General features: G+C 47.5%; 1 protein-coding gene across 3 annotated transcripts in view; it reads left to right on the plus strand.

Annotated features, from left to right (window-relative positions):
- Window positions 1-27015, plus strand: part of CCPG1 (cell cycle progression 1) — an 81786-nt gene that overhangs the window by 22732 nt on the left and 32039 nt on the right. For 2 of the 3 annotated variants that reach the window (XM_075345755.1, XM_075345753.1), the window contains exon 5: window positions 9323-9590. In XM_075345755.1, coding sequence (XP_075201870.1) covers window positions 9323-9590 — 268 coding nt within the window. The remainder of the gene's footprint in view (window positions 1-9322; window positions 9591-27015) is intronic. The other variant, XM_075345754.1, reaches the window with a different exon arrangement.

Here is a 27015-nt window from a genome sequence, read left to right on the forward strand (position 1 = left end):
GGCTCATGTAGACCCCCCTGCTCCCCCTGTCCAGGCGGCAGGGACAGAGTTCGCCTCTTTTGCTGAGAAACTCTCTGAGTCACTTTCACAATCCATGGCTCAGTCTATGGACAAATGGTCTGCCAAGCTGCTAGAAGCTTTGCAGTCCAGACCGGTCCTTTCACAGGCCCCGGCCCCTGTTGGCTCGTCGCCTCCAGGCCCCTCTCGGTCCGTGCCGCAGCGCGCTCCCAGGTTGGCCCCTAGTTCTCAGGCGGAGGACTCCTGCCCGGACCACAGTCCTAGACCGGCTAAGCGGGCTCGCTGGGAATCTTCCCCGACTTCTTCACGCTGCTCGGGTTCCCAGCTTGAGGACTCTCTGGAGGACGAGGCGGACGTCGCAGCTCAGGGCTCTGACCCTGACGTCGCCCTTAACCTTGATACACCTGAAGGGGACGCCTTAGTGAATGATCTTATCTCGTCCATCAACCAGGTGTTGGATCTCTCTCCCCCGCCTCCTAGTGTAGAGGAGTTGGCGTCTCAGCAGGAGAAACACCAGTTTCGGTTCCCCAAACGTACACGCAGTGCGTTTTTCGATCACTCTAACTTCAGAGACGCTGTCCAGAAGCCCAGAGCGGTCCCGGACAAGCGCTTTACTAAGCGCCTCACTGACACGCGTTACCCCTTCCGATCTGAAGTCGTTAAGGGTTGGGCTCACTGTCCCAAGGTGGATCCTCCAGTCTCAAGATTGGCGGCTAGATCCGTGGTATCGGTTGCAGATGGCTCATCGCTAAAGGATGCCACTGACAGGCAGATAGAGCTCCTGGTGAAGTCCATCTATGAGGCCACGGGCGCGTCTTTTGCCCCGGCCTTTGCAGCCGTGTGGGCACTCCAAGCTATCTCGGCTTGTCTGGCTGAGATTAATGCTGTCACACGTAATTCTGCTCCGCAAGTTGCGTCTTTGACCTCTCAAGCGTCAGCCTTTTCATCCTACGCCATGAACGCAGTCCTGGACTCTGCTAGCCGTACAGCTGTAGCATCCGCTAACTCTGTGGCAGTCCGCAGGGCCATGTGGCTGCGCGAATGGAAGTCAGACTCTGCCTCCAAGAGGTTCTTAACCGGTTAACCGTTTTCTGGCGACCGTTTGTTTGGCGAACGATTGGATGAGATTATTAAGGAATCCAAGGGAAAGGACTCCTCCTTACCCCAGTCCAAACCTAAGAGACCTCAGCAACGAAAAATACAATCGAGGTTTCGGTCCTTTCGTCCCTCCGCCAAGCCCCAATCCTCTTCGTCCAGCAGGCCGGAGAAAGGCCAGAGGAACTCCTATGCGTGGCGGCCCAAGTCACGCCCCCAAAAGGCCGCAGGAGGCACTGCCTCCAAGACGGCCTCCTCATGACTCTCGGCCTCCCCTAGCCGCATCCTCGGTCGGTGGCAGGCTCTCCCGCTTTGGCGACGCCTGGTGGCCACATGTTCAAGACCGATGGGTGAGAGACATTCTGTCTCACGGTTACAGGATAGAGTTCAGCTCTCGTCCTGCGGCTCGTTTCTTCAGAACCTCTCCGCCCCCCGCTCAGGCCGACGCACTTTTTCAGGCAGTGGACGCTCTGAAGACAGGAGTTGTGATCCCCGTTCCCCTTCAGGAACGTGGTCGCGGCTTTTACTCCAACTTGTTCGTGGTGCCACAAAAGGACGGATCATTCCGTCCAGTTCTGGACCTCAAGCTACTCAACAGACATGTGAGAACCAGACGGTTTCGGATGGAATCTCTCCGCTCGGTCATCGCCTCGATGTCACAAGGAGACTTCCTAGCATCGATCGACATCAAGGATGCTTATCTCCACGTGCCGATCGCACCCGAACATCAACGTTTCTTGCGTTTCGCCATCGGGGACGAACACCTTGAGTTCGTGGCATTTGCCTTTCGGCCTGGCGACAGCCCCGCGGGTTTTCACCAAAGTCATGGCATCCGTCGTGGCGGTCCTGCACTCTCAGGGCCACTCGGTGATCCCCTACTTAGACGATCTCCTAGTCAGGGCCCCTTCTCGGGTGGCGTGTCAACAAAGCCTTACCGTCGCTCTGGCGACTCTCCAGCAGTTCGGGTGGATCATCAATTTCACGAAATCCAAGTTGACACCGACCCAATCACTGACTTACCTCGGGATGGAGTTTCATACACAGCCAGCGGTAGTCAAGCTACCGCGGGACAAACAGCTTTCTCTGCAGGCAGGGGTGCAATCACTTCTTCGGAGTCAGTCACACCCCTTAAGGCGCCTCATGCACTTCCTGGGGAAGATGGTGGCAGCTATGGAGGCAGTGCCGTTCGCGCAATTCCATCTACGGCCACTCCAATGGGACATTCTCCGCAAATGGGTCAGGAGGTCGGCTTCCCTCGACAGGAACGTCTCTCTTTCCCTTGCAACCAAGACGTCACTTCAGTGGTGGCTCCTTCCCAATTCTCTATCGCAGGGAAAATCCTTCCTACCCCCAACCTGGGCTGTGGTCACCACGGACGCGAGCCTGTCAGGGTGGGGAGCGGTTTTTCTCCACCACAGGGCTCAGGGAACCTGGACTCCGATAGTCATCCCTTCAGATCAATATTCTGGAAATAAGGGCAGTGTATCTAGCCCTATTGGCTTTCCATCGGTGGCTGGAGGGCAGGCAGATCCGTATCCAGTCGGACAACGCCACTGCCGTCGCATACATCAACCACCAAGGCGGCACTCTCAGTCGTCAAGCCTTCAAGGAAGTCCGGCGGATTCTGCAGTGGGTGGAAGCCACAGCCTCCACCATCTCCGCAGTTCACATCCTGGGCGTAGAAAATTGGGAAGCAGATTTTCTCAGTCGTCAGGGCATGGATGCGGGGGAATGGTCTCTGCACCCAGAAGTGTTTCGAGAGATCTGTCGCCGCTGGGGAACGCCGGACGTCGATCTCATGGCGTCACGGCACAACAACAAAGTCCCGGCATTCATGGCACGGTCTCAGGATCACAGAGCTTTGGCGGCGGACGCGTTAGTTCAAGATTGGTCGCAGTTTCGACTGCCTTATGTGTTTCCTCCTCTGGCGATGCTGCCCAGAGTGTTACGCAAGATCAGGTCCGACTGCCGTCGCGCCATTCTCATCGCTCCAGACTGGCCGAGGCGGTCGTGGTACCCGGATCTGTGGCATCTCACGGTGGGTCAACCGTGGGCGCTTCCAGACCGCCCAGACTTGCTGTCACAAGGCCCGTTTTTCCATCTGAATTCTGTGGCCCTCAACCTGACTGTGTGGCCATTGAGTCCTGGCTCCTAGCGTCTTCAGGGTTATCTCAGGATGTCATTGCCACCATGAGACAGGCCAGGAATCCAACGTCCGCCAAGATCTATTACAGGTCTTGGCAAATCTTCTTATCCTGTTGCTCTGATAACGGTTTTCCTCCATGGCCGTTTGCCTTACCCACTTTTCTTTCATTCCTTCAATCCGGAATGGGCAAGGGTTTGTCACTCTGCTCTCTCAAGGGACAAGTATCGGCGCTCTCCGTATTTTTTCAAAAGCGCCTAGCCAGGCTTCCGCAGGTCCGCACGTTCCTGCAGGGAGTTTGCCACATAGTCCCACCTTACAAGCGTCCGCTGGAACCCTGGGATCTTAACAGGGTGCTAACGGCTCTTCAGAAACCACCTTTCAAGCCGCTGCGGGATGTCTCTCTATCACGTCTTTCGCAGAAGGTGGCCTTTCTAGTGGCAGTCACATCACTCCGGAGAGTGTCTGAGCTTGCAGCGCTGTCATGCAAAGCCCCCTTCCTGGTGTTTCACCAGGATAAGGTGGTTCTGCGTCCGGTCCTGGAATTTCTCCCTAAGGTGGTATCCCCTTTTCATCTCATTTAGGCTATCTCCTTGCCTTTATTTTGCCCTAATCCAATTCACCAATGTGAAAAGGATTTGCACTCTTTGGATCTGGTGAGAGCACTCCGGCTCTACGTGTCTCGCACGGCGCCCCTGCGTCGTTCAGATGCGCTCTTTGTCCTTGTCGCTGGCCAGCGTAAGGGTTCGCAGGCTTCCAAGTCAACCTTGGGTCGGTGGATCAAGGAACCGATTCTCGAGGCCTACCGTTCTTCTGGGCTTCCGCTTCCTTCAGGGCTGAAAGCCCATTCTACCAGAGCCGTGGGTGCGTCCTGGGCATTGCGGCACCGGGCTACAGCTCAGCAGGTGTGTCAGGCAGCTACGTGGTCTAGTCTGCACACTTTCACGAAACACTATCAAGTGCATACCTATGCTTCGGCAGACGCCAGTCTAGGTAGGCGAGTCCTTCAGGCGGCGGTTGCCCACCTGTAAGAGGGGGCCGTTTTTTTCGGCTCTTGTTTATTGAGGTATTCTTTTACCCACCCAGGGACTGCTCTTGGACGTCCCAATTGTCTGGGTCTCCCAATGGAGCGACAAAGAAGAAGGCAATTTTGTTTACTTACCGTAAATTCCTTTTCTTCTAGCTCCTATTGGGAGACCCAGCACCCGCCCCTGTTCCCTTCGGGCTGGTTGTTCTTTTGTGTACACATGTTGTTCATGTTGAATTGTTCTTTTGGTTCATGGTTCAGTTCTCCGAACATCCTTCGGATTGAATTTACCCTAGACCAATTTATAAGTTTTCTCCTTCCTGCTTTTGCACCAAAACTGAGGAGCCCGTGATCCACGGGAGGGTGTATAGGCAGAGGGGAGGGGTTACACTTTTAAAAGTGTAATACTTTGTGTGGCCTCCGGAGGCAGAAGCTATACACCCAATTGTCTGGGTCTCCCAATAGGAGCTAGAAGAAAAGGAATTTACGGTAACTAAACAAAATTCCCTTCATTTTATCTATTTATTTTATTTATTTATTTCACATCTTTTTTTAGCCTGACACTTTTTGGCTACTTTTTCTTGTTTGTGCAGCTTTTCTCACCCGCAGACCAGCTCTTCTGTCCATACAGGGGCTGCAGGCAGAGGACATGTGGCCAAACCTGTACGTCAGCGCCTCCAATTGTAAAATATTGGAAAGCCTTTTCTATTGGAAGAGGCTGATCACATGCCTCTCCACCTTCAGCCATTGTATGGACAGAAGTGCTTGTGAAGCTGTGCTAAGACAAAGTGGCCAACACCTTTGATAACTGGAGTATAACATTGCAGTTATGCAGTGACTTTTAGGTTGCTGGCAAGCGTTGTTTGCCTGAAGTATGTTAGTTTTTGCACTGTATTTTATTAACCTTGGGATCCTTCGCTGCTCATATGCTGCAGACTTTGAATAGCTGAAAAAAAATATTGATTTAGACCATATTGTGCTGGCTGTTAATGCCAGGCTAATGCAGACCTCTGTCTAAAAGCTGATCGTCTGTGTGAACCCTTTTCAGTTCTTGTTGGATGTAGTGGAGAGTAAGGCTATGTGCGCACGTGTGCGTATTGCATGCAGTTACGCTGCGTTCTGCACCGCAGCGTAACTGCATGCGTCCTGCGCCCCCAGCACAATCTATGAAGATTGTGCATGAGACGTGCGCACGTGGCGTATTAGAACACCTCAATTCGGCTGCTGTCCGAAGTGTGTGTTCTAAGCAATGACATGTCACTTCTTTCGTGCGCTTTGCATGCTGTCTATAGGGAGAGGCATATTGCAGAGCGCATGAATTCTGCAGGCACCAGGCGCTTCAGAACGGAGCTTTTCAGCTGCGCTCTGAAGCGGACCTTTTGTGTGCAGTGGAGAGCGCACACGTGCGCACATAGCCTTAGTGACATAGTGTTGTGTACCAGCGGGCAAGTCCCCTAAAAGGATGTTTAAAGAAAAAAAAATAAAATATATATACTGCTGAAAAAAATAATAGAGAACACTAAAATACCATTTTGTTGTTTTGTGTTCCCTTTTATATTCTTGAGCAGTATATAAATAAAAAAACCCTGTAAAAAGAAAAAGTCCTCTTATGTGCCGCTTCTCTTTCCCTATGTCCTAGTAGCCTTTACATAATTATTTCTAAGGTATATTTAGAGAGGTAGGAGACAAACTCTAGTGCGACCTATTGGAAGTAGCGATCCTAAAAGTCAAAAGTGGCTCTTTTAACGAGCCTTTTCATATGACCTAGGATTTCTGCCAGATCAGAACCTAAATTTTCAGACACCATGCTTCAGGATGCTTGTCCCTCATAAGTGCAAAGTATGAGATCTGATCTGGCTGTATGAGAAGCTATAGTGGGGCCTAAGGGAAAAACGTTTCTCCTTGTGGAGACAGACAAACCAATCTGTCAGTGGTGAGGAGTCATAGGCTAAGACTGCACTTTAATAAACCACAGATACCACATCTTAATATCCACCAGACGGCATTTTTATCATAGAACACACTAAGTAACCCTACAAGGAAATTACTGGAATGCCATAATGTCATAAACAACAATTTTTTATTAAACACTTTTCTAAAAAATGACAATTACTTTCGGCACAATAGGACAGTGTGAATCACAAGTGAGTCCCTCCTAACATGGGAGGGGTAGGTGCAGGCACAGTCAACCATCGGTATCGGACAGATATTAAATAGAGTAATCATGTAAATTACGTTTATATGGCCCACCACGTGGTCCATGGAACCCCATGGGAAAGTCCCATATATTCCTAGAGTATTCCTGAAAACATTCACATATAGCACTATCGCAAATGCGGAAATTAAAACCTAAAATCTCCGGCCAATGTAAATATGCTCAGGAGGCCACCATGTTCTCAATTGGTAAGCCAAGATTATTATATATATATAGATAGATATATCAAAACATAGATCAATCTGAGATTGTGGGGGAGGTGGGGCGGGCATCGCCACTGCAAGAGTCCAAAATCTATTGCCCAAATAGCATTACAGTAGCGGTATTCAGCCCCACCGCTCACCCATAAGTTCCATGACCGGCAAAGTCCTATCTAAATCCAGACCACATAGTTATTAAAAGGGCCAAACAAGTATACAGACCTGACCGATGGGCTGACATGTGCAACCGCAGCCACCACGCCTCAACGCGTTTCACTGCTGCTTCTTCGGGAGGCAGGTGTACTGTGAGAACATTAAGGGGTCCATTTATACCCCTAAGTGATTAAGGAGCGCAAGACAAACGTGTTTTGCCGGCGCGGGCGCCGCCATGCAATGTGGATAAACCGGAAATGACCCGGCACTAGTTCCGGTCGTAGCGTGGAGCTGTCAGTCACGGGGGCCATGGCAACGCAATGCCACAGTCACCGCGCATGCGCAGCCACACGCCACCCGACTGTACTAAAGCGCCGGGGATCCACTGCAGGGCTTTGCCGCGCTCCACATGTATAACGCTCATGTGCCTTTTTTACATAGGGATATTTAGTAGTAATATATAGTAACAAGCTATACCTCATAAATTATAGGAGACGCCCCTTATATAGATAGTTGTACAGAACGTTAGAATTGGTCATTTAACACCTATGAATTTTCAACATGTCCTATATTATATATAATATATATATATAATATGGAGTTTTAGCCATTATGGCATTCCAGTAATTTCCCTGTGGGGTTACTTAGTGTGTTCTAAGACTGCACTTTGCGTTCACCTACTTGCAGTTCTAAACGCACGTTTTGGGCTTAATTGATTTGACCAAAGTTGCCTTTTTCTGAACTTTAGCGCTGAAAATGCATGCGTATTTACCGCGTTTAAGATGCGTTTTCAGCGCTTTTTACCTGCTTTTCCCCTTTCGTTTTGACAGATGCGTTTTGAACATCAAGACACTGCTAAATAAAGATTAGTCAAACAGAATGAAAAAAGAGAAAAAAAAAATAAGAACAGATATAATTTATAAATTAACAATGAAATTTGTTACATTTCTTGAAAATATTGCGTATTAATAAAATTTATTGCAAAAATAGGATTAAAAACAAAAATTTCACTAATTTAATTGTCGGACTGTATGTGTGTGTGTAAAGGGACATATTATTCCATTATTTTAATGTGTGAAAAGCATGCATTTTTGAAGTTAAAAACGCAGTGTTTCTGCACCTAAAAGCAGGTAAAATGCTGGAATTTTGATGTTTGCTGCTTTTTGACACTTCTCATTGACTTCAATGTTATCAAAACGCTGCAGAAATGGCAAAAACAACTGACATGCTGCTTCTTTGAACGCATGGTTTTTGCCACAAAATATGCAAATTAAACGCAGCGTTTAGAAACGCAAAGTGGGGTCTGAAAATCAACAACATTTACCATTGACTTTGCTGTAAAATCAAAACGCAGGCCTTTTTGCATGAAAACGGTGCAGTTCAAAACCGACCTAAAAAGCAGCTGAAACGCAGGTGGAAACGCAAGTGCGGTCTTAGCCTTACAGCTGCAATGCCGAAACACCGTGTCTGCAAATTTGATGATCTGATCTGGCATAAATCCTAGGTCATATGAAGAGGCTCGTTAAGGCTATGTGCGCACTAGAATGTGCAATTTTCTTGAGAAAAAAACGGACCCCCTGAAAGAATCCCGCACCCGCGGTAAAAAACGCGGTAAAACCGCACCCACGTTTATGCCGCGGATTTTCCGCAAGTTGGTTCCCGCGGTTTTTACCATTATCTATGGCAAAAACCGCAGGTACCTGCGGAAAAGAAGTGACATGCACATTTTCTCAAGAAATTCTGCAGAAAGAATGTTCTTGAGGAAAAAAACGCAGTGCGCACAGCTATTTTTTTTTTCCATAGGTTTTGCTGGGAAATGTCTGCAGAAAGATTACAAACATTTCTCAAGAAATTTCTGCAGCAAAACCGAGGGTAAAAACGCCGTGTGCGTATAGGGCCTTAAGGGCCACTTTTGACTTTTAGGATTGCTACCTCCAATAGGTGGCGCTAGAGTTTGTCTCCTTCCTCTCTGAAGAGACAATTTGAATATTTCCCAGAGGAGCATTGCAGCTATAAGACTCCTCACCACTGACAGCCAGATTGGTTTGTCAGTCTCCGCAAGGAGAAAAGTTCTCCCTTAAAGTATATTTATGACATAATACAGAATTATAAGAAAACATGCTTCACAATTTCCAAACCAGTCATATGAGGTGGTGACCGGTCACCTTCAGCACTACGTGAAGTATAGGTATGGTAGGTAGTTATTACTTGTGTCACAGATATATCCTCCTCTGACTAGGGGCGCATAGTGCTCCAGAAAGTCGTCAGAGTGAATTATGCTATTGGCATTGTTAAAAACCACAAAATCTGGATATCAAATTTACTTGAAGATATTTTTTTTTTTTTTTTTTTTTTTTTATGATCTATGCTTGGATGTGTCATCCCCCATTTTTTTTTTTTTTCTTTCCATATTTAGTATAATGTATCTGTAGTTATTACTTATATCATATATTTGTTTTTATTTTCGGCAGCAGTTGGCTTATTACAGCTCATGCCCAAAGCCAAACGGCTCTCCTGTAGATCACGAACAGCTTGGTGACGAAGGCGCTTTGGGTGAGGATAGCCATTGCGAGGGTGCTAGTGATGACTCTGACATTGTCACCCTGGAAACTCCCAGAGTGGATGAGGTTGGACCAAATGAGGAAGTGGAGGAGAGTCCAGAAGATTTGTCTGGAAGCAACGATCTTAACATGAGCTTCTCCTCCAGTAGCCAGTACACATTCAACCAGCCAGAATCTGGTAAGCTTTAATATTGTGATGGATACGTGGGTTGCCACGGAGTATGCCTTTACACTTTCCCAACGGATGGTGTACTACTAAATCATTTGTCAGGTCCCTCTTTTTAATATAAGGTCAGGAACTGAACTTGGAGCTATTTCTGATCTGCTAGCAAAGATGCAAGTATAGCCGCAATTGCTTGCTTTGTTCTCTTCCTATGGGAGCTTCAAAATTAGCAAAGACTAAAACAGCCATGAGACAAGGCCCTGTTCTCACAATGGGTGTGGAGCCCTCAGGTAGTATCCGCATCTATCTGACACATATAGCATATCTCAAGTCTGAGATGTGATAGCCTTTTTAAGCTTTGCATAATTGATGTTCTCATCATGATGGCCGATTTACATCTGTGTGCAAAGGAATGAAGATGGACCCTGGTAGATCCTGTTGGCCTTTTAAAAAAGTTCTATTGTCAAAGGGTAAATCTGATATTTGGCAGCAAAGGGGAGGTTAAAAGAAAATATTGCATATGTCACATAATACTCTCAGCTACATGCTCCAGCGCTTCTTGTCTGGCTGACTTTGCCTTGCCGGAAACGGTAGATGATGGAGTGAGAAGGATTAAAACCGCACTGCCGCGCCAAAAACATTAAAAAATCCAGTCCTAGTAAAGCGATTTAGTCAACACATTTCGGAGGAGATACTTCTTCTTAAGTGCGGCTTTAATGCTTCTCACTCCATTATCTGCGTTTCCATGGTCTTTGGGGCTGCTGCGGCCATTATGATGATACTTCAGCACAGTGGAACCTCAATTTACGAGTAACGAGCAAAGCTTGCTGTAAATTTGTAATTCCGTTTACGAGCAAGCTTTGCTGTACGAGCAAATACCCACCGCACACACTTACGGTTTCGTACTTTCACCACGCTCTGACCTGCTCTTGCGGTCCCCACAAACACGCACAAACACGCACACACACACATATTATGCTCACCTTACCTTCCGTTCCCTCGCCGGCCTCCCGGTTCTTGTAGTTCGCCGGTACAGGATGTGTATTGGCTAACCATCGCAATGAAGGAGGAACTTCTCAAAGGCAGCGCGCTGACCAATCAGAAGCAAGCGGCTCATGCCTTTGACGTCAGTTCTCTGGCAGCGGAAGCTCCGGCATTGGTCGCGATGGTTACCCGATACACATCCTGTACCGGCGAACTGCAAGAACTTGGAGGCTGGCGATGGAACGGAAGGTAAGGTGAGCATAATATGTGTCTTTGTGTGTGTGAGGCACAATAGGGGACCAGGATGGGACATTGAACAAGTTGTGGAACGAATTGTCTGAGCTTGCATTATTTCCTATGGGAAATTTTGCTTTGCTAGACGAGTAACTTGGTTTACAAGCACAGTCCCAGAACGGATTGTTCTCGTAAACCAAGGTTCCACTGTAGTTGTGTTTCACACAACCGCTCCAGGTGAACAAGTTTTCATTGAGATCATTTCACCTATTTCTCAGATAAGACCCTATTGCGCTTGTCTCTTCTGAGTTGCCAGAATATCACTGACCACTAGTGACATGATGGATCCGTCTGGACCCTGCAGCCAGTTAGCGACTGCATTGATCATGTCACCGATGGGTGGGGACCTCGCTGCTTCCATCCTGACACTGGAGCAGGGAGCGAAGTGTGGGAAGTTGAGTGTATATACTTTTATTGTTTAAACTCCCCTGGCTACTTACCGCTGAATGTATATTTCTTCAGCGCTCTATTGGGAGACCCAGACGATTGGGGTATAGCTACTGCCCTCCGGAGGCCACACAAAGCACTACACTAAAAAGTGCAAGGCCCCTCCCCTTCTGGCTATACCCCCCCGTGGTATCACGGGTTCTCCAGTTTTCAAGCTTTGTGCGAAGGAGGTCAGACATCCACGCATGGCTCCACAGATTTTAGTCAGCAGTAGCTGCTGACTATTTCGGATGGAAGAAAAGAGGGCCCATATAGGGCCCCCAGCATGCTCCCTTCTCACCCGTGGATGGTGTTGTAAGGTTGAGGTACCTATTGCTGGTACAGGGGCTGGAGCCCCACATGCTGTTTTCCTTCCACATCCCCTTGTAGGGCTCTGTGGAAGTGGGATCCTGCCGGCCTCTAAGCTCTGACGCCGGGCTCCATCCACAGACCCATAGCACCTGATGGATACGGAGCAGGAGTACAATCAGGGACATGGCCCTGCATCATACAGGTACTCTGTGTCCCCGGCAGGCACAGACACACTCCGGGCTGGCTGGGTGTTGTAGTGCGCCGGGGACCGTAACGATTGAGTTGGTGTTCCTGCAGTTTACTGGGGGACTTTTGTGTTGTGGGAACGCAGCGCCGACCCCCACTGGACCGGCGGCGCTGCTGTGACTTGTAGTGCGCCGGGGACACGCCGACCGCGCTTTTACGGCGGCGGCGTTTATAAATCCAGTCCCCGGCTTTTTGCGGCCTAGCTCCGCTTCGTTCCCGCCCCCACCCTGTCAATCAGGGTAGGGGAGAGACGCTGTTTCGCAGCAGCGACGAGGGCTGGAGCCTGATTTACATGCTCCAGCCCTCTCACTAGGCACAGAGGGAAGCAGGCTTCCCGCTCTTAGCCAGGAACGCCCAGGGCCCGCCCCCCCTCCTCTCCCAGGACGCCGGCAGCCATTACATGCAGTCTGGCTGGAGGAAGGACGCAAGGCTCTGGGAGACCTGGACTAGGGGGCTTTTGGCGACCACACACCCGCTCTTAAGCGGGCGGTAAGCGGCTTTTCAGCTGGCCCCTCTAGTGCCTCAGTGTGTATTGGTGTACTGTGTCACCAGATATATATATTTATTTATTTTCTGCACTGTGAGGTCGATTCCTGGCTGGATACCCCAGATCGCTCTGAGGAGGCAGCAACATGTCATCCACAAAACGCAAGGCTGCCAAGGCTAGGGCTGTGTACACTGCGTGTGCTGCATGTGGGGCTGCTCTACCAGCAGGTTCCAAAGACCCCCATTGTGTGCAATGCTCAGATCCGGTGCTGCTTCGCCAGCCGGAGTCCGGAGGGGTAGTGACCCAGGCTGAGACGCTTGTAAGTCCTGCCCCGGTGTCAGGGACAGACTTTGCAGTTTTTGCTGATGGAATGTCTGTGACTATGGCAAAAATCCTTGAAACTTTGCAATCCATGACTGGGGCTCAGTCTATGGACACGGCGAGGTCTCTGTCCTCTAATCCCCCTCAGTTGGAGTTAATCCAGACTGCAAGGGGGTCCCCGGCTTCCCAGGCTGAGTATTATGACTCAGATGATAGCCCCAGCCACCCTAAGCGAGCTCGCTGGGAAAGACCCTCAACGTCATCACACTGCTCAGGGTCTCAGCGCAATCAGTCGCCCTGTGATGCGTCTGAAGAGAGTGATCAGGAGTCTTATCCTGGAACCCCTCTCAATCTGGATACCCCGGATGGGGACGCCATGGTAAACGAGCTTATCTCAGCCATCAATAGACTGTTGGATATTTCTCCCCCAGTTCCTTCTGCAGAGGAGGCAGCTGCAGAGCAGGAGAAGTTTCGTTTCCTCTATCCCAAGCGTAAATTGAGTGCTTTCTTGGATCACTCTGACTTCAGAGAGTCAATCCAGAAACACGACGCTCATCCAGAAAGGCGTTTCTCTAAACGTTCTAAGGATACACGTTTTCCTTTCCCCCCTGATGTGGTCAAGCGCTGGACCCAGTGTCCAAAAGTAGACCCCCCGATTTCCAAACTTGCAGCTAGATCCATAGTTGCAGTGGAGGATGGCGCTTCACTTAAGGATGCCAATGACAGACAGATGGACCTTTGGTTAAAATCTGTCTATGAAGCTATCGGCGCGTCGTTTGCTCCAGCATTCGCAGCCGTATGGGCACTCCAAGCTATTTCAGCTGGGTTGGCAAAAGTGGATGCTATCATACATCCAGCGGTGCCGCAAGTGGCGTCCCTTACCTCGCAGATGTCTGCGTTACGCTATCAATGCGGTCCTAGAATCTACCAGCCGCACCTCAATGGCGTCCGCCAATTCGGTAGTTTTGCGCAGAGCCTTGTGGTTAAAGGACTGGAAAGCAGATGCTGGTTCCAAAAAATGTTTAACCAGCTTGCCTTTATCTAGAGATAGACTGTTTGGCGAGCCATTGGCTGACATCATTAAACAGTCCAAGGGTAAAGACTCTTCCTTACCCCAGCCCAGATCAAGCAAACCTCAGCAGAAAAAATGGCAGCAGAGGTTTCAGTCCTTTCGAGGTTCGGGCAAGACACAATTCTCCTCGTCCAAAGGGACTCAGAGGACGCAAAGAGTCTCAGATTCCTGGCGGGCTCACGCACGCCCCAAGAAAGCAAATGGAGGAACCGCTTCCAAAGCGACTACCTCATGACTTCCAGCCCCCCCCCCTCCGCATCTCCGGTCGGGGGCAGGCTCTCCCGCTTTTCCGACATTTGGATGTCACAGGTCAAAGACCGGTGGGTGACAAACATTTTGTCTCGCGGGTACAGAATCGAGTTCAGTTCTCGTCCTCCAGCTCGGTTCTTCAGAACCTCCCCACATCCAGACCGAGCAGATGCCCTGCTGCAGGCGGTGGACTCCCTAAGAGCGGAAGGAGTAGTGGTTCCTGTACCGCCTCAGGAACAAGGGCGAGGGTTTTACTCCAATCTCTTTGTGGTTCCAAAAAAGGACGGCTCGTTCCGTCCTGTTCTGGATCTAAAGCTGCTCAACAAACATGTGCACGCCAGACGGTTCCGGATGGAAACCCTCCGCTCTGTCGTTGCCTCAATGTCTCAAGGAGACTTCCTTGCCTCAATAGACATCAAAGATGCTTATCTCCACGTGCCAATTGCTACAGAACATCAACGTTTTCTACGTTTTGTGATAGGAAACGACCATCTTCAGTTTGTAGCTCTGCCATTCGGTCTGGCGACAGCCCCCCGGGTCTTCACCAAGGTCATGGCGGCGGTGGTAGCAGTCTTGCACTCTCAGGGACACTCGGTGATCCCTTACCTAGACGATCTACTTGTCAAGGCACCCTCTCAAGAGGCATGCCAACTCAGTCTACATGCTACGCTGGAGACTCTACAGACGTTCGGATGGATCATCAACTTTCCAAAGTCGAATCTGTCACCGTCACAGTCGCTAACGTATCTTGGCATGGAGTTTCATACTCGAGCAGCGAGAGTGAAGCTTCCGCTGAACAAGCAGCGGTCCCTACAGACAGGGGTGCAATCCCTCCTTCAAGGCCAGTCGCACCCCTTACGGCGCCTCATGCACTTCCTCGGGAAGATGGTGGCAGCCATGGAAGCAGTTCCCTTTGCGCAGTTTCATCTGCGCCCACTTCAATGGGACATTCTCCGCCAATGGGACGTGAAGTCAACGTCCCTGGACAGGAAAGTCTCTCTTTCCCAGACGGCCAAGGACTCTCTACAATGGTGGCTCCTTCCCACCTCATTGTCTCAGGGAAGATCCTTCCTGCCCCCATCCTGGGCAGTGGTCACGACAGATGCGAGTCTGTCAGGGTGGGGAGCAGTGTTTCTCCACCACAGGGCCCAGGGGACGTGGACTCCGCAGGAGTCCACCCTTCAGATCAATGTTCTGGAAATCAGGGCAGTGTATCTTGCCCTACTGGCCTTCCAACAGTGGCTGGAAGGAAAGCAGATCCGAATCCAGTCGGACAACTCCACAGCGGTGGCATACATCAACCACCAAGGAGGGACGCGCAGTCGGCAAGCATTCCAAGAAGTCCGGCGCATTCTAATGTGGGTGGAGGACACAGCATCCACCATATCCGCGGTTCACATCCCAGGCGTAGAAAATTGGGAAGCAGACTTCCTCAGTCGCCAGGGCATGGACGCAGGGGAGTGGTCCCTTCACCCGGACGTTTTTCAGGAAATCTGTCGCCGATGGGGAGTGCCGGACGTCGACCTAATGGCGTCCCGGCACAACAACAAGGTCCCGGCATTCATGGCGAGGTCGCGCGATCAAAGAGCTCTGGCGGCAGACGCATTAGTTCAAGATTGGTCGCAGTTCCGGCTCCCATACGTCTTCCCACCTCTGGCACTCTTGCCCAGAGTGTTACGCAAGATCAGATCCGATTGCAGCCGCGTCATACTCGTCGCCCCAGACTGGCCGAGGAGATCGTGGTATCCGGATCTGTGGCATCTCACGGTCGGTCGACCGTGGTCACTGCCAGACCGACCAGACTTACTGTCCCAAGGGCCGTTTTTCCATCAGAATTCTGCGGCCCTGAACCTGACTGTGTGGCCATTGAGTCCTGGATCCTAGCGTCTGCAGGATTATCCCAAGGAGTTGTAGCCACAATGAGACAGGCTAGAAAGTCGACTTCTGCTAAGATCTACCACAGAACGTGGAAGATTTTCTTATCCTGGTGTTCCGCTCAGGGAGTGTCTCCCTGGCCATTTGCATTACCCACTTTTCTTTCTTTCCTGCAATCGGGGTTAGAAAAGGGCTTGTCGCTCAGCTCCCTTAAAGGGCAAGTATCGGCACTATCCGTGTTTTTTCAGAAGCGTCTAGCACGTCTTCCTAAGGTGCGCACGTTCCTGCAGGGGGTCTGTCATATTGTGCCCCCGTACAAGCGGCCGTTAGATCCATGGGATCTGAACAGGGTTCTAGTTGCTCTCCAGAAGCCGCCTTTCGAGCCTCTGAAGGAAGTTTCCTTTTCTCGACTGTCACAGAAGGTGGCGTTTCTTGTTGCGATCACATCGCTTCGGCGAGTGTCGGAGCTGGCAGCTCTGTCATCCAAGGCTCCCTTCCTGGTGTTCCACCAGGACAAGGTAGTGCTGCGCCCCATTCCGGAGTTTCTCCCTAAGGTCGTCTCCTCGTTTCATCTTAATCAGGATATATCCTTGCCTTCCTTTTGTCCTCATCCGGTTCACCGGTATGAAAAGGACTTACGTTTGCTGGATCTGGTGAGAGCACTCAGAATCTACATTTCCCGCACGGCGCCCATGCGCCGTTCCGATGCACTTTTTGTCCTTGTCGCTGGTCCGCGCAAGGGGTTACAGGCTTCTAAAGCCACCCTGGCTCGATGGATCAAAGAACCAATTCTAGAGGCCTACCGTTCTGCGGGGCTTCCGGTTCCTTCAGGGCTAAAAGCCCACTCAACCAGAGCCGTGGGTGCGTCCTGGGCATTACGACACCAGGCTTCGGCTCAACAGGTGTGCCAGGCAGCTACCTGGTCGAGTCTGCACACTTTCACCAAACATTATCAGGTGCATACCTATGCTTCGGCGGATGCCAGCTTAGGTAGAAGAGTCCTGCAGGCGGCAGTGACATCCCCGTAGGGGAGGGCTGTTTTGCAGCTCTAACATGAGGTATCTCTTTACCCACCCAGGGACAGCTTTTGGACGTCCCAATCGTCTGGGTCTCCCAATAGAGCGCTGAAGAAGAAGGGAATTTTGTTACTTACCGTAAATTCCTTTTCTTCTAGCTCTTATTGGGAGACCCAGCACCCGCCCTGTTGTCCTTCGGGATTTTTTTGTTGTTTGCGGGTACACATGTTGTTCATGTTGAACGGTTTTTCAGTTCTCCGACGTTATTCGGAGTTAATTTGTTTAAACCAGTTATTGGCTTCCTCCTTCTTGCTTTGGCACTAAAACTGGAGAACCCGTGATACCACGGGGGGGTATAGCCAGAAGGGGAGGGGCCTTGCACTTTTTAGTGTAGTGCTTTGTGTGGCCTCCGGAGGGCAGTAGCTATACCCCAATCGTCTGGGTCTCCCAATAAGAGCTAGAAGAAAAGGAATTTACGGTAAGTAACAAAATTCCCTTCTTTGACAGGAGAATCCCTTTGAACTTCCTATCAGTTTTTCTAGTATTTTGTTAACAAGCATAGCACGTCAGAGTGCTTTCTCTTGGTGTTCGAAGTTACTTATTTATTGATTATGCTTGTTTATATTACACCAACATATTCTGCAGCGCTTTACGTACATGGTCATCACTCCCTAAATTCCATCCTTGGGTATGTGCTCATCTAAAGTTTTTGGTGCAGAAATTTCTACACCATTTCTGCATCTCTTGGCAGCAAAAACGCTAGTTTGTGTTAGGGCACTTGTTTTTGGTGAAGAGTTTTACCATTCATTAGTATGGGTGACATGTGCAGCAATAACGCTAAGAGAATAGACAAGCTGCAGATTGAAATCTGCACCAAATATGCAAGGAGAGAATAAGCAATGTGTTCTTGAGACTTCAGGGTCCTCATTCACTTTGCTGACATCAGAAAACCCTGAAAAAAACCTAGACAAATCTGCAACGTGTACACATACACTAAGGCTATCTTTTTGAAGTGTGGGAGGGGAAGCCATGTGGATGATGTCCTTGGTTAGACTTGAACACCGGACCCCAGTGCTGCAAGGCAACAGTGTTAACCACTGAGGCACCGTAAAATAATGGAAAACAATAATGCCAGTCTTAGTTTTTGTTTTAGTTTTTTTTTTCCTCGTCTAATGTTCCTGGCCTCCTCCCACATCCGTTACTATCTTTAGATACGCACTATAATTATACTCCTTTCTTAGAATTTCCAGACTAAGGCCCTGTGCACACTTGCCGTTTTTTGCCGCGGATTTCCTGCGGTTTTGCTGCATGTTTCGCTGCAGAAAATGTTAATAACATCTCCGCAGTGATTCACCAGCAAATCCTATTGGAAAAATAATGCTGTGCGCACTAGGTGGATTTTGACAGCTGCATGTTTTGCTGCAGGATTCCCGCAGCAAAAAAAATTGCATGTCACTTCTTTTCCGCACGTTGCTGCGGGATTTCATTCCATTGCCTGTAATGTAATTGTGACATCCCGCAGGGAATAACGCAGGCAGCAAATTCTGTGCGGTTCATTGCGTTTTCCTGCGTTATTCCCTCCGGTATTTCGCGGTTAACCTGCGGTAATGTACATCACTAGCCTGCATCTTGCAGGAAGTGATGTCATTATGACAGGAAGAGGAAGCGGAGCAGAAAGTAAACACACACATATCAGACACAGGCATATAGTAAACACACACATATCACACTCTCACACACAGACACAGACATATAGAATACACATAGAAATCAAACGTACATATAAAAAAAAAAAAAAAAAAAAAAAAAACGCGGGCTCCGCCGTATTTTTACCGTCCAGCCGAGGTAAACACCACAGCGGTGGCCCGGTATTCTCAGGCTGGGGAGGGCGAGGGCCATGGTTAATGCCCCACCCTCTCTCCCGCAGCCAAGAATATCAGCCCGCAGCTGCCCCGGAACTGTCACATCCATTATCATACCATTAATCATGGCTGCGTCTGAGACAGCTTTCATGATTAACCCGTAAGTAAAGTGAATAAACACACACCACAAAAAATCCTTTATTTTAAATAAAAGACAAAAAAAGCCCCCTCTTTCACCCCTTTATTAACTCCTCCCAACACACAGCTCCGGCGTAATCCACCGAGGTCCCACGACGCTTGTAGACTGCTGCAGCCGCGACTGACACTGTACAGAATGCAGCCTCGTAACGAGACTGCAGAGGTAATTACAGGTCATTTCTCACGGTCGGTAATATGAACACACTACCGCTCGTGAGAACTGCAGTGTGTGCTCACAGGGACTCCATCTATTGATGGATAGATTGATCTGTCCTCTATCCATCTCTCTATCCATCTCTCTATCCATCTCTCTATCCGAAGGAAATTACTTTTTTTTTTTTTCTTTCTTTCAATGTGCATTAAATGCATTAAAACAATGTACCAACCTGCGGATTTTTTGCAGGTTTTTTTTTCGCGGGTGCGGTAATCTTTCAGCGCCTGCGTAAGTTTCTTAAGAAAATTCCTTTTTCCAGTGCGCACAGGGCCTTTAGCATGATGGATTAAAAAAAATGTTTAATTTCCCACATTTTTTTTTTTTTTAAGTTAAATGTAAAACAAAATCATAAGGAAATTATGCTGCTAAACTAAGATGTCTTTTGATTTATATTTTTTGCTAGAAATGTCTTTTTAGTTTTTGCAGAACATCTTTAATAATACACAATGCTCTTTACCATCATTTTTTACCTTGTTACACATATATGAAGTAAACTGCAGAGAAAATGGAATAAAATGGTGATGGATGAGGAGCTGCATTGTGTGAAATATCTATTAGGCTGGTTTCAGACGTCTGTGTTTTAGGTACGTGTGACATCCGTTTTTATCATGGATGTCACACATACCCATGTTGTTCTACGCTGTACTCACACGGTTGTGTTTTCACACGGGCCGTGTGGTCCCGCCATTGCACACACGCAGACATGTCCGTTTTTTTTTTCTCCAGCAGCACGGATGTCACACGGACCGCACACTGATGTGATCCGTGTGACACGGACCAGAGAAAACATGGGTTGTTAAATAAAAGGATGTTCTATATTTACCTATATTCAGCGATGCTGTCTCCCGCTCCTGACCCCCGCTCATTATATTCATTGATTATTCACTGCAGTGAGCAGCTGGAAGCAGGGGCATCGCGGTGACAGCGCTGGAGACAGCACCGCTGAGGACAGTATTGCTGGGGACATCGCTAGTGACAGGTGAGTATCCTGCCAGCAGTGTGTGTGTGCAGAGATGTCCAGGAGGTCGTCGGATTTCCCAATGAACTCTGATGACCTCCAGATGACACCCCAGCGACATCTGCGCTACAGCGAATGTTACGACGGTGAATTCCAGGGGTTCATGAGAGTTCATTGGGATCTTCGATGACCCCCTCGATGTCACTACACAAACTACTGTATAATCACCTGTCCCCGGCGGTGCTGTCCCCGCGATGATCCGGCTTCCAGATCCTTGGGAAGTGAATAAATATTCAATGAAAATAATGAGCGGGGGTCAGGAGCGGGAGGCAGCAGAACCAAAGACAGCATCACTGGATACAGGTAAATATAGAACATCTTTTCATTGCAGAGACACGTGTTTTATTTGGTGCGTGTCACGTATGCAAACACATATGTCACACGTGTGACACACGTATGACCATAACTATGCGTGTGGCTTGTACCTGATAAAACACGGACGTCTGAAACAAGCCTTATGCCATGTGTACACGTTGAGTATTTGAGGGGTTTTTTATCTCATTATTTGTAAGCCAAAAGTGAGCCAAAATACTGAAGTGCTGACTTGTTTCTGTTATACTTCTTCCTCTGATTGAGCCACTTCTGATTTTGGCTACAAATACTGAGATAAAAGCCTCACCAAATACTCACTGTGCACATGGTATTCTCAAATGGCTTCAATTAGTGAGGTAGAACAAGAAAATAAATTGCAAATGCCCCTGCTATCTGCTGTCATTGTCCTGCAAAGACCCTCTTATCTTTTATAGTGTACAGCTCCTTTCCATGGAGCTTGGCCTCCTGACCCTGGCTCAGTGTGTGCAGTTGAGGAGAGGGGTTAACTCTTGGCATCCCTGCCAACCCATTGATTTCCATATGTCAGTTATCTGCTTGCCTCCCCTCCCTCTCCTCTTCTGAACAGGGACACTGTGATTACGTTTTGCAAAATCACCAGCCCCAGCTTTCAGAGCAGGTCTGCTAATCGCCGCTTTCTGCTCCTGCTGTCCTGAGGCCTATGCTTTATTCATTGATGTCTGTATGTGTAATATATTGATAGCCGTATACACTCCAGAGAAAACCATTGCTAACTGAATGTGTTATAGTAGAACTTGTGCTGAGCTTATAGTTCTACGAAAATTACAGCACAGCTATTCACTAGAGCTGTCAGACACGGAGAACCTGTCCTGCCACAACAAAAAGAAAGTGGGGAAATAAGGAGATGGCATTGCTCTGAGCTTACACTTGTTATGTAAAAAAACCCTCTATTAACCTGCAGATATGGGGTCAATCTGCAGGTTAATAGCATTCTGAACATGCCCTGTGCCCACGCTAAGAGCCCCACTACTGGGCAGAAATAACCTTTATTCCTCTTGGCAGCATTTGGCTTTGTCATTGGGGTGGCACCGGCCCGATCTCAGTCACTGCTCTAGGTTTAGTGAGTGAGGGCAGTAACTGTGCCCCCAGCACTGACTGACAGCCACTCCGCATTAGAGCCGGCTCTCGGGGCGCAGTTACTGGCCCCTCTCACTATATAAGAAGCAGTGACGGAACCTGAACCAGTGCCACCCCGATGACTGAAAGCTGAACGCTGCCGGGTGCAGGTGCTGGGCAGGTTCAGAACGCTATTAACTGTTTTGTTTTTTGTTTTTTATTTTTTGGGGGGGGGGGGGGGTGTTTTGTTTTTTTTTCCTCTTGTTACTTTTTTCTTACACATGTCAGGTTCCCTTTTAGGAGAACTTGAGAATACCTATTTAAGACTTCCTGAAACTGTCACTAAAAAGTTACTTGACGATGCCTATATGCCACCCGTATGTTTGATAAGTAGTATATACCAAGTGCAATGTTTTATTCATACTCTTGCTGTGTAATTTACCCTGTGATTTTCTTTTATTGATTTTCCATACTTGGCTGTTTTGTTTTTTTTTTTTTCTCTGTTTGTTTCACTTCTTTTGGTTGTTCACAAAGAAGAACTCCATGGAGCAGTGAGGAAGATGCCTATTAATGTAAGGGTGGTGGCTCAGTGAGCATGCTCATTTCTGATAAACCCGCTAACCCCAATAATGCTTTTGAGCAGCTCTGCCACCAAGTGACTAACAGTTGCACGTAAATGGTACATGTGTCCTCTACATGTGGGGCTGTAGTCAGCCATGCCTATTTCTATCTGTAATAAGCAGGTGTCTGTTATAATTGTTCTAGTTGTTTTTATGCCTTGTGAGTACTCTGCATGCTGCGGATTTGAAGTGCGGTTTATACCTCATATAAGAAAAGGATAATCTAGCAATCCTTGCAGGAAATTGTTTTATTAATTTAAGCCAGCTTCAGCATTCGAGTGTTTACTGCAGTTTCTTGCGAAAGTATTGGGCTCTCTTGAATTTTTCAACCTTTTCCCACATTTCAGGCTTCAAACATAAAGATAAAAAATATAAATTTATGGTGAAGAATCATTAACAAGTGGGACACAATTGTGACGTTGAACGAAATTTATTGCTTATTTTAAACTTTTGTAAAAAATAAAAAAAATGAAAATTGGGGCATGCATTCGACCCCTTTACTTTCAGTGCAGCAAACTCACGCCAGAAGTTCATTGAGGATCTCTGAATGATCCAATGTTGTCCTAAATGACTGATGATATGTATAATCCACCTGTGTGTAATCAAGTCTCCGTATAAATGCACCTGCTCTGTGATGGTCTGTGTTCTGTTTAAAGCCCAGAGAGCATCATGAAGACCAAGGAACACAACAGGCAGGTCCGGGATACTGTTGTGGAGAGGTTTAAAGATGGATTTGGTTACAAAAAGATTTCTAAAACTTTAAATATCCCAAGAAGCACTGTGCAAGCGATCATATTGAAATGGAAGGAGTATCATCAAATCTACCAAGAATCGGCCGTCCCTCAGATCAGAGATGCAGCCAAGAGGTCCATGATCACTCTGGATGAACTGCAGAGATCTACAGCTGAGGTGGGAGAGTCTGTCCATAGGACAACAATCAGTCGTACAATGCACAAATCTGGCCTTTATGGAAGAGTGGCAAGAAGAAAGACACTTCTCAAAGATATCCATAAAAAGTGTCATTTAAAGTTTGCCACAAGCCACCTGGGAGACACACCAAACATGTGGAAGAAGGTGCTCTGGTCAGATGAAACCAAAATCAAACTATTTGGGCTCAATGCCAAACGATATGTTTGGCATAAAAATCGCACAGCTCATCGCCCTGAACACCCCATCCCCACTGTCGAACATGGTGGAGGCAGCATCATGGTTTAAGCCTGCTTTTCTTTAGCAGGGACAGGGAAGATGGTTAAAATTGATGGAAAGATAGATGGAGCCAAATACAGGACCATTCTTTAAGAAAACCTGTTGGAGTCTGCAAAAAACCTGAGACTGTGACGAAGATTTGTCTTCCAACAAGACAATGATCCAAAACATAAAGGAAAATCTACAATGGAATCGTTCACAAATAAACATATCCAGGTGTTAGAATGGCCAAGTCAAAGTCTAGACCTGAATCCAATCGAGAACCTCTGGAAAGAGCTGAAAACTGCTGTTCACAAACGCTCTCCATCCAACCTCACTCAGCTCCAGCTGTTTGCAAAGGAAGAATGGGCGAGAATTTCAGTCTCTCGATGTGAAAAACTGATAGACACATACCCCAAGCGACTTGCAGCTGTAATCGCAGCAAAAGGTGGCGCTACAAAGTATTAACTTAAAGGGGATGAATAATATTGCACGCCCCAATTTTCAGTTATTTATTTTTTTAAAAATTTAAAATAGGCAATAAATTTCATTCAATTTCACAATTGTGTCCCACTTGTTGTTGTTTCTTCACCATAACATTAACATTTTTATCTTTATGTTTGAAGCCTGAAATGTGGGAAAAGGTTTAAAAAGTCAAGGGGGCGGAATACTTTCGCAATGCACTATATATCTAATATACTATATGTAAATATGGTGTCTGGTTTAAACAGAACCTGTCACCAGATTTGGCGACTATAAGCTGCAGCCATCAATGAGCTCTTATATACAGTATTCTGGAATGCCGTATATAAGAGCCCAGGCCGCGCTATACAATGTAAAACTCTTTTATTATACTCCCCTAGGGGGCGGTCCGGTCCGATGGGTGTCGCTGCTCTCCTCTCTGTGGCGATCGCCATCCTCCTTCTACCCAGCCCAGTGTGCATGAGTTGTCCTACGTTATCAACATGCCTGCACTACTGAGGCCAGATAAAAGTAATGTAATGCGCTGGCGTGAGAAAAGGTAACAGACTGCCCGCGCATGCGCACTACAATACTTTGATTGGCCCTGAGCAGGGCAGATCAAAGTGCGTCTGTTCAGAACCTCAATACTGGCCAGTGTATATGACGTAGGACGTGTCATGCACACAGGCCTCAGAAGGAGGATGGCGATTGCCGCAGAGAGGAGGCTACGGAACGAGTTCAGCGACACTCATCAGACCGAACCACCCCCTAGATGAGTATCAAAAGGTGTTTTTTATGTTCTGTAGAGCAGCCTGGGCTCTTGTATACAGTATTCTAGAATGCTGTATACAAGAGCTCACTGGTGGTGGCCGCAGCTTATACTTGCCAAATCTGGTGACAGGTTCCCTTTAGAACATGTCGCTTCTCTAACCTTAAAGGGAATTTGTCAGCAGGTTTTTGCTATGTAATCTGAGAGCAGCATAATGTGGCAGAGAACCCGATTTCTGTAGATTTACTTCTTGGTGCCATTTTCTCAGAATACCCATTTAGTCTGATGTACATGTAACAGAGCTAGGAGCTGATCAGTATATAACCCCCATGTCCCTGACTGGCTACTTCATGTGTACACTGTGAATTGTCAGCAGGCTCCTAATTAGAGGTGGGGGCAAGGTTACACTGATTAGCCTGTCTGGTCTGCATAAGATGTGGTCAGGCAGTGATAATCTCCTGCTGATAAATTACTGGTTATATTGCAACTGTAAAACAGCCTAATAAGTGACATATCCTTGTAATCCGGCTCTTGTGCCCTATATTTCGTTACTCTAAGAATCAATATCACAAACCATCTGATATATTCCCTTTAAGTGTTTAATTTGTCCTGTTCACTTTAGAAATTACACCTTATTCCAACACTCCCAGCCACATAATGAGCTGTGTTATAACTAGTAAGTAATTTCTATGAGAAATAACATTTACCGTATATTTCTTTAATTAAAGTGAAACTTTACTATTTGCACTGACAACGGAAGGTCAGTACTGTTGTTAATAAGGGGCACTCTAAGCCCAGATAGATGTTTAACCTGCATGGAAAGTCATAGGTTTAACAAGTTACCAATACAAAGGTATTTCAGACCCTCTAAATTTAATTCTGATCCCAATTTAAATTAGATCATAGTACTAATTCAGTCCTGACCACAAGCACCAAAATGTAATCATTCAACCAAATGAATCAGTCTCTAAAGTTAGTCCAGGTGCCAGATCATACCTCCTGATAAATGAAACCTATGAGCCCAGAAGGAATTCACATGGCAGCCCAGGCCAAACACTAGAATCCAAAAATTTAATTTGGAAATTAGGCCTCCTAAATAAATTTGTCCTTTAAACCAGATCAGGGTCCTGATTAGACCTCTAAATAAATTTATACCACCCTGGACTTTTCAATTAATCGGACAATGAAAGGGGTGAACATGCCTCTACTCTCTTCCAACATCCCATTTCTTCAGATTTGGGGTCCTTCATCTTGTATAAGGATCTTTTGTGCACCACCACACACTGCATCTTGATGCTGGCTAGTTTTAAGACTTTCTTTTGCTGGGCTATGATGCGGCAAATGTAACAATGGGACTTGGGTCACAACTTAGACCTATATAGTTGCGAGACTACGCACATTTCACTTCAGACCGTGCGTGTGTAAGCCGTATACTGGGGTGGGATCTTTAGGATACAGCGAAGTCACGAACGGGAAATAAAACTGCCCCAAAACTAGATCAACTAACAAAAGTACTTTACTGTCATTTGGATATGAATGCAACCAAAACAGGGCAAAACACTCAGGGAAAATCCAGACACTCAGCAAAGAGGCTTAGACCCTTGTGCCATACAGCGTGGCGCCTTACAATATGTGTCAACTACAATATATACACTATACATTACCTACAGGCGTGACTGGATAGTTCAACCGCCAACTACTTATTAATACCCTTAACCCCTTTATGACCTTAAACGGATCTATCCGTCATGGAGCGTGTCACGTTAAGCTCCGCCCCCTGCCGCGGGCAGGCGGCGGTCGGCACACATATCAACTGTTTTCGCTTCCACTCGCAACATTTGACCCCTTCAATCTCGCTGCCAAAGTTTGGCAGCGAGATCTATATGCGCGCGGCCATGATTTTACTTACCGCCGCCCCCACCGGAAGTCATGTGCGTGATCACGTGACTTTCGGTGGTTGCCATGGTAGCACAGGGTCATGTGATGACGCCTGCAGCTATGACGTTTCACTTTCGTTTTCACCCGGCCCGGAGCCGAATCAAACAGGAAGTGACCGTATCTGCTGTTTACATCTGTGTAGCTGTGATCAGCAGATAGATCAGAGCGATCGGATTGCTAATTGCTATACTCCCCTAGGGGGACTTGTAAGATAAAAAAAAAATTAAAAAAAGTTTTAAAAATAAAAAAAAACAACAAAAAACCTAAAAGTTCAAATAACCCCCCCCTTTTACCCCATTGAAAATTAAAGGGTTAAAAAATAAATAAATATACACATATTTGGTATCGCTGCGTTCAGAAATGCCCAATCTATAAAAATATAAAATCAATTAATCTGATTGGTAAACGGCGTAGTGGTAAAAGAATTCCAAACGCCAAAATTTACGTTTGGTCGCCGCATGTTTTACGGAAAATGCAATAACAGG

The sequence above is a fragment of the Anomaloglossus baeobatrachus genome, chromosome 4 (assembly GCF_048569485.1).
Source record: "Anomaloglossus baeobatrachus isolate aAnoBae1 chromosome 4, aAnoBae1.hap1, whole genome shotgun sequence".
Lineage (NCBI taxonomy): Eukaryota > Metazoa > Chordata > Amphibia > Anura > Aromobatidae > Anomaloglossus > Anomaloglossus baeobatrachus.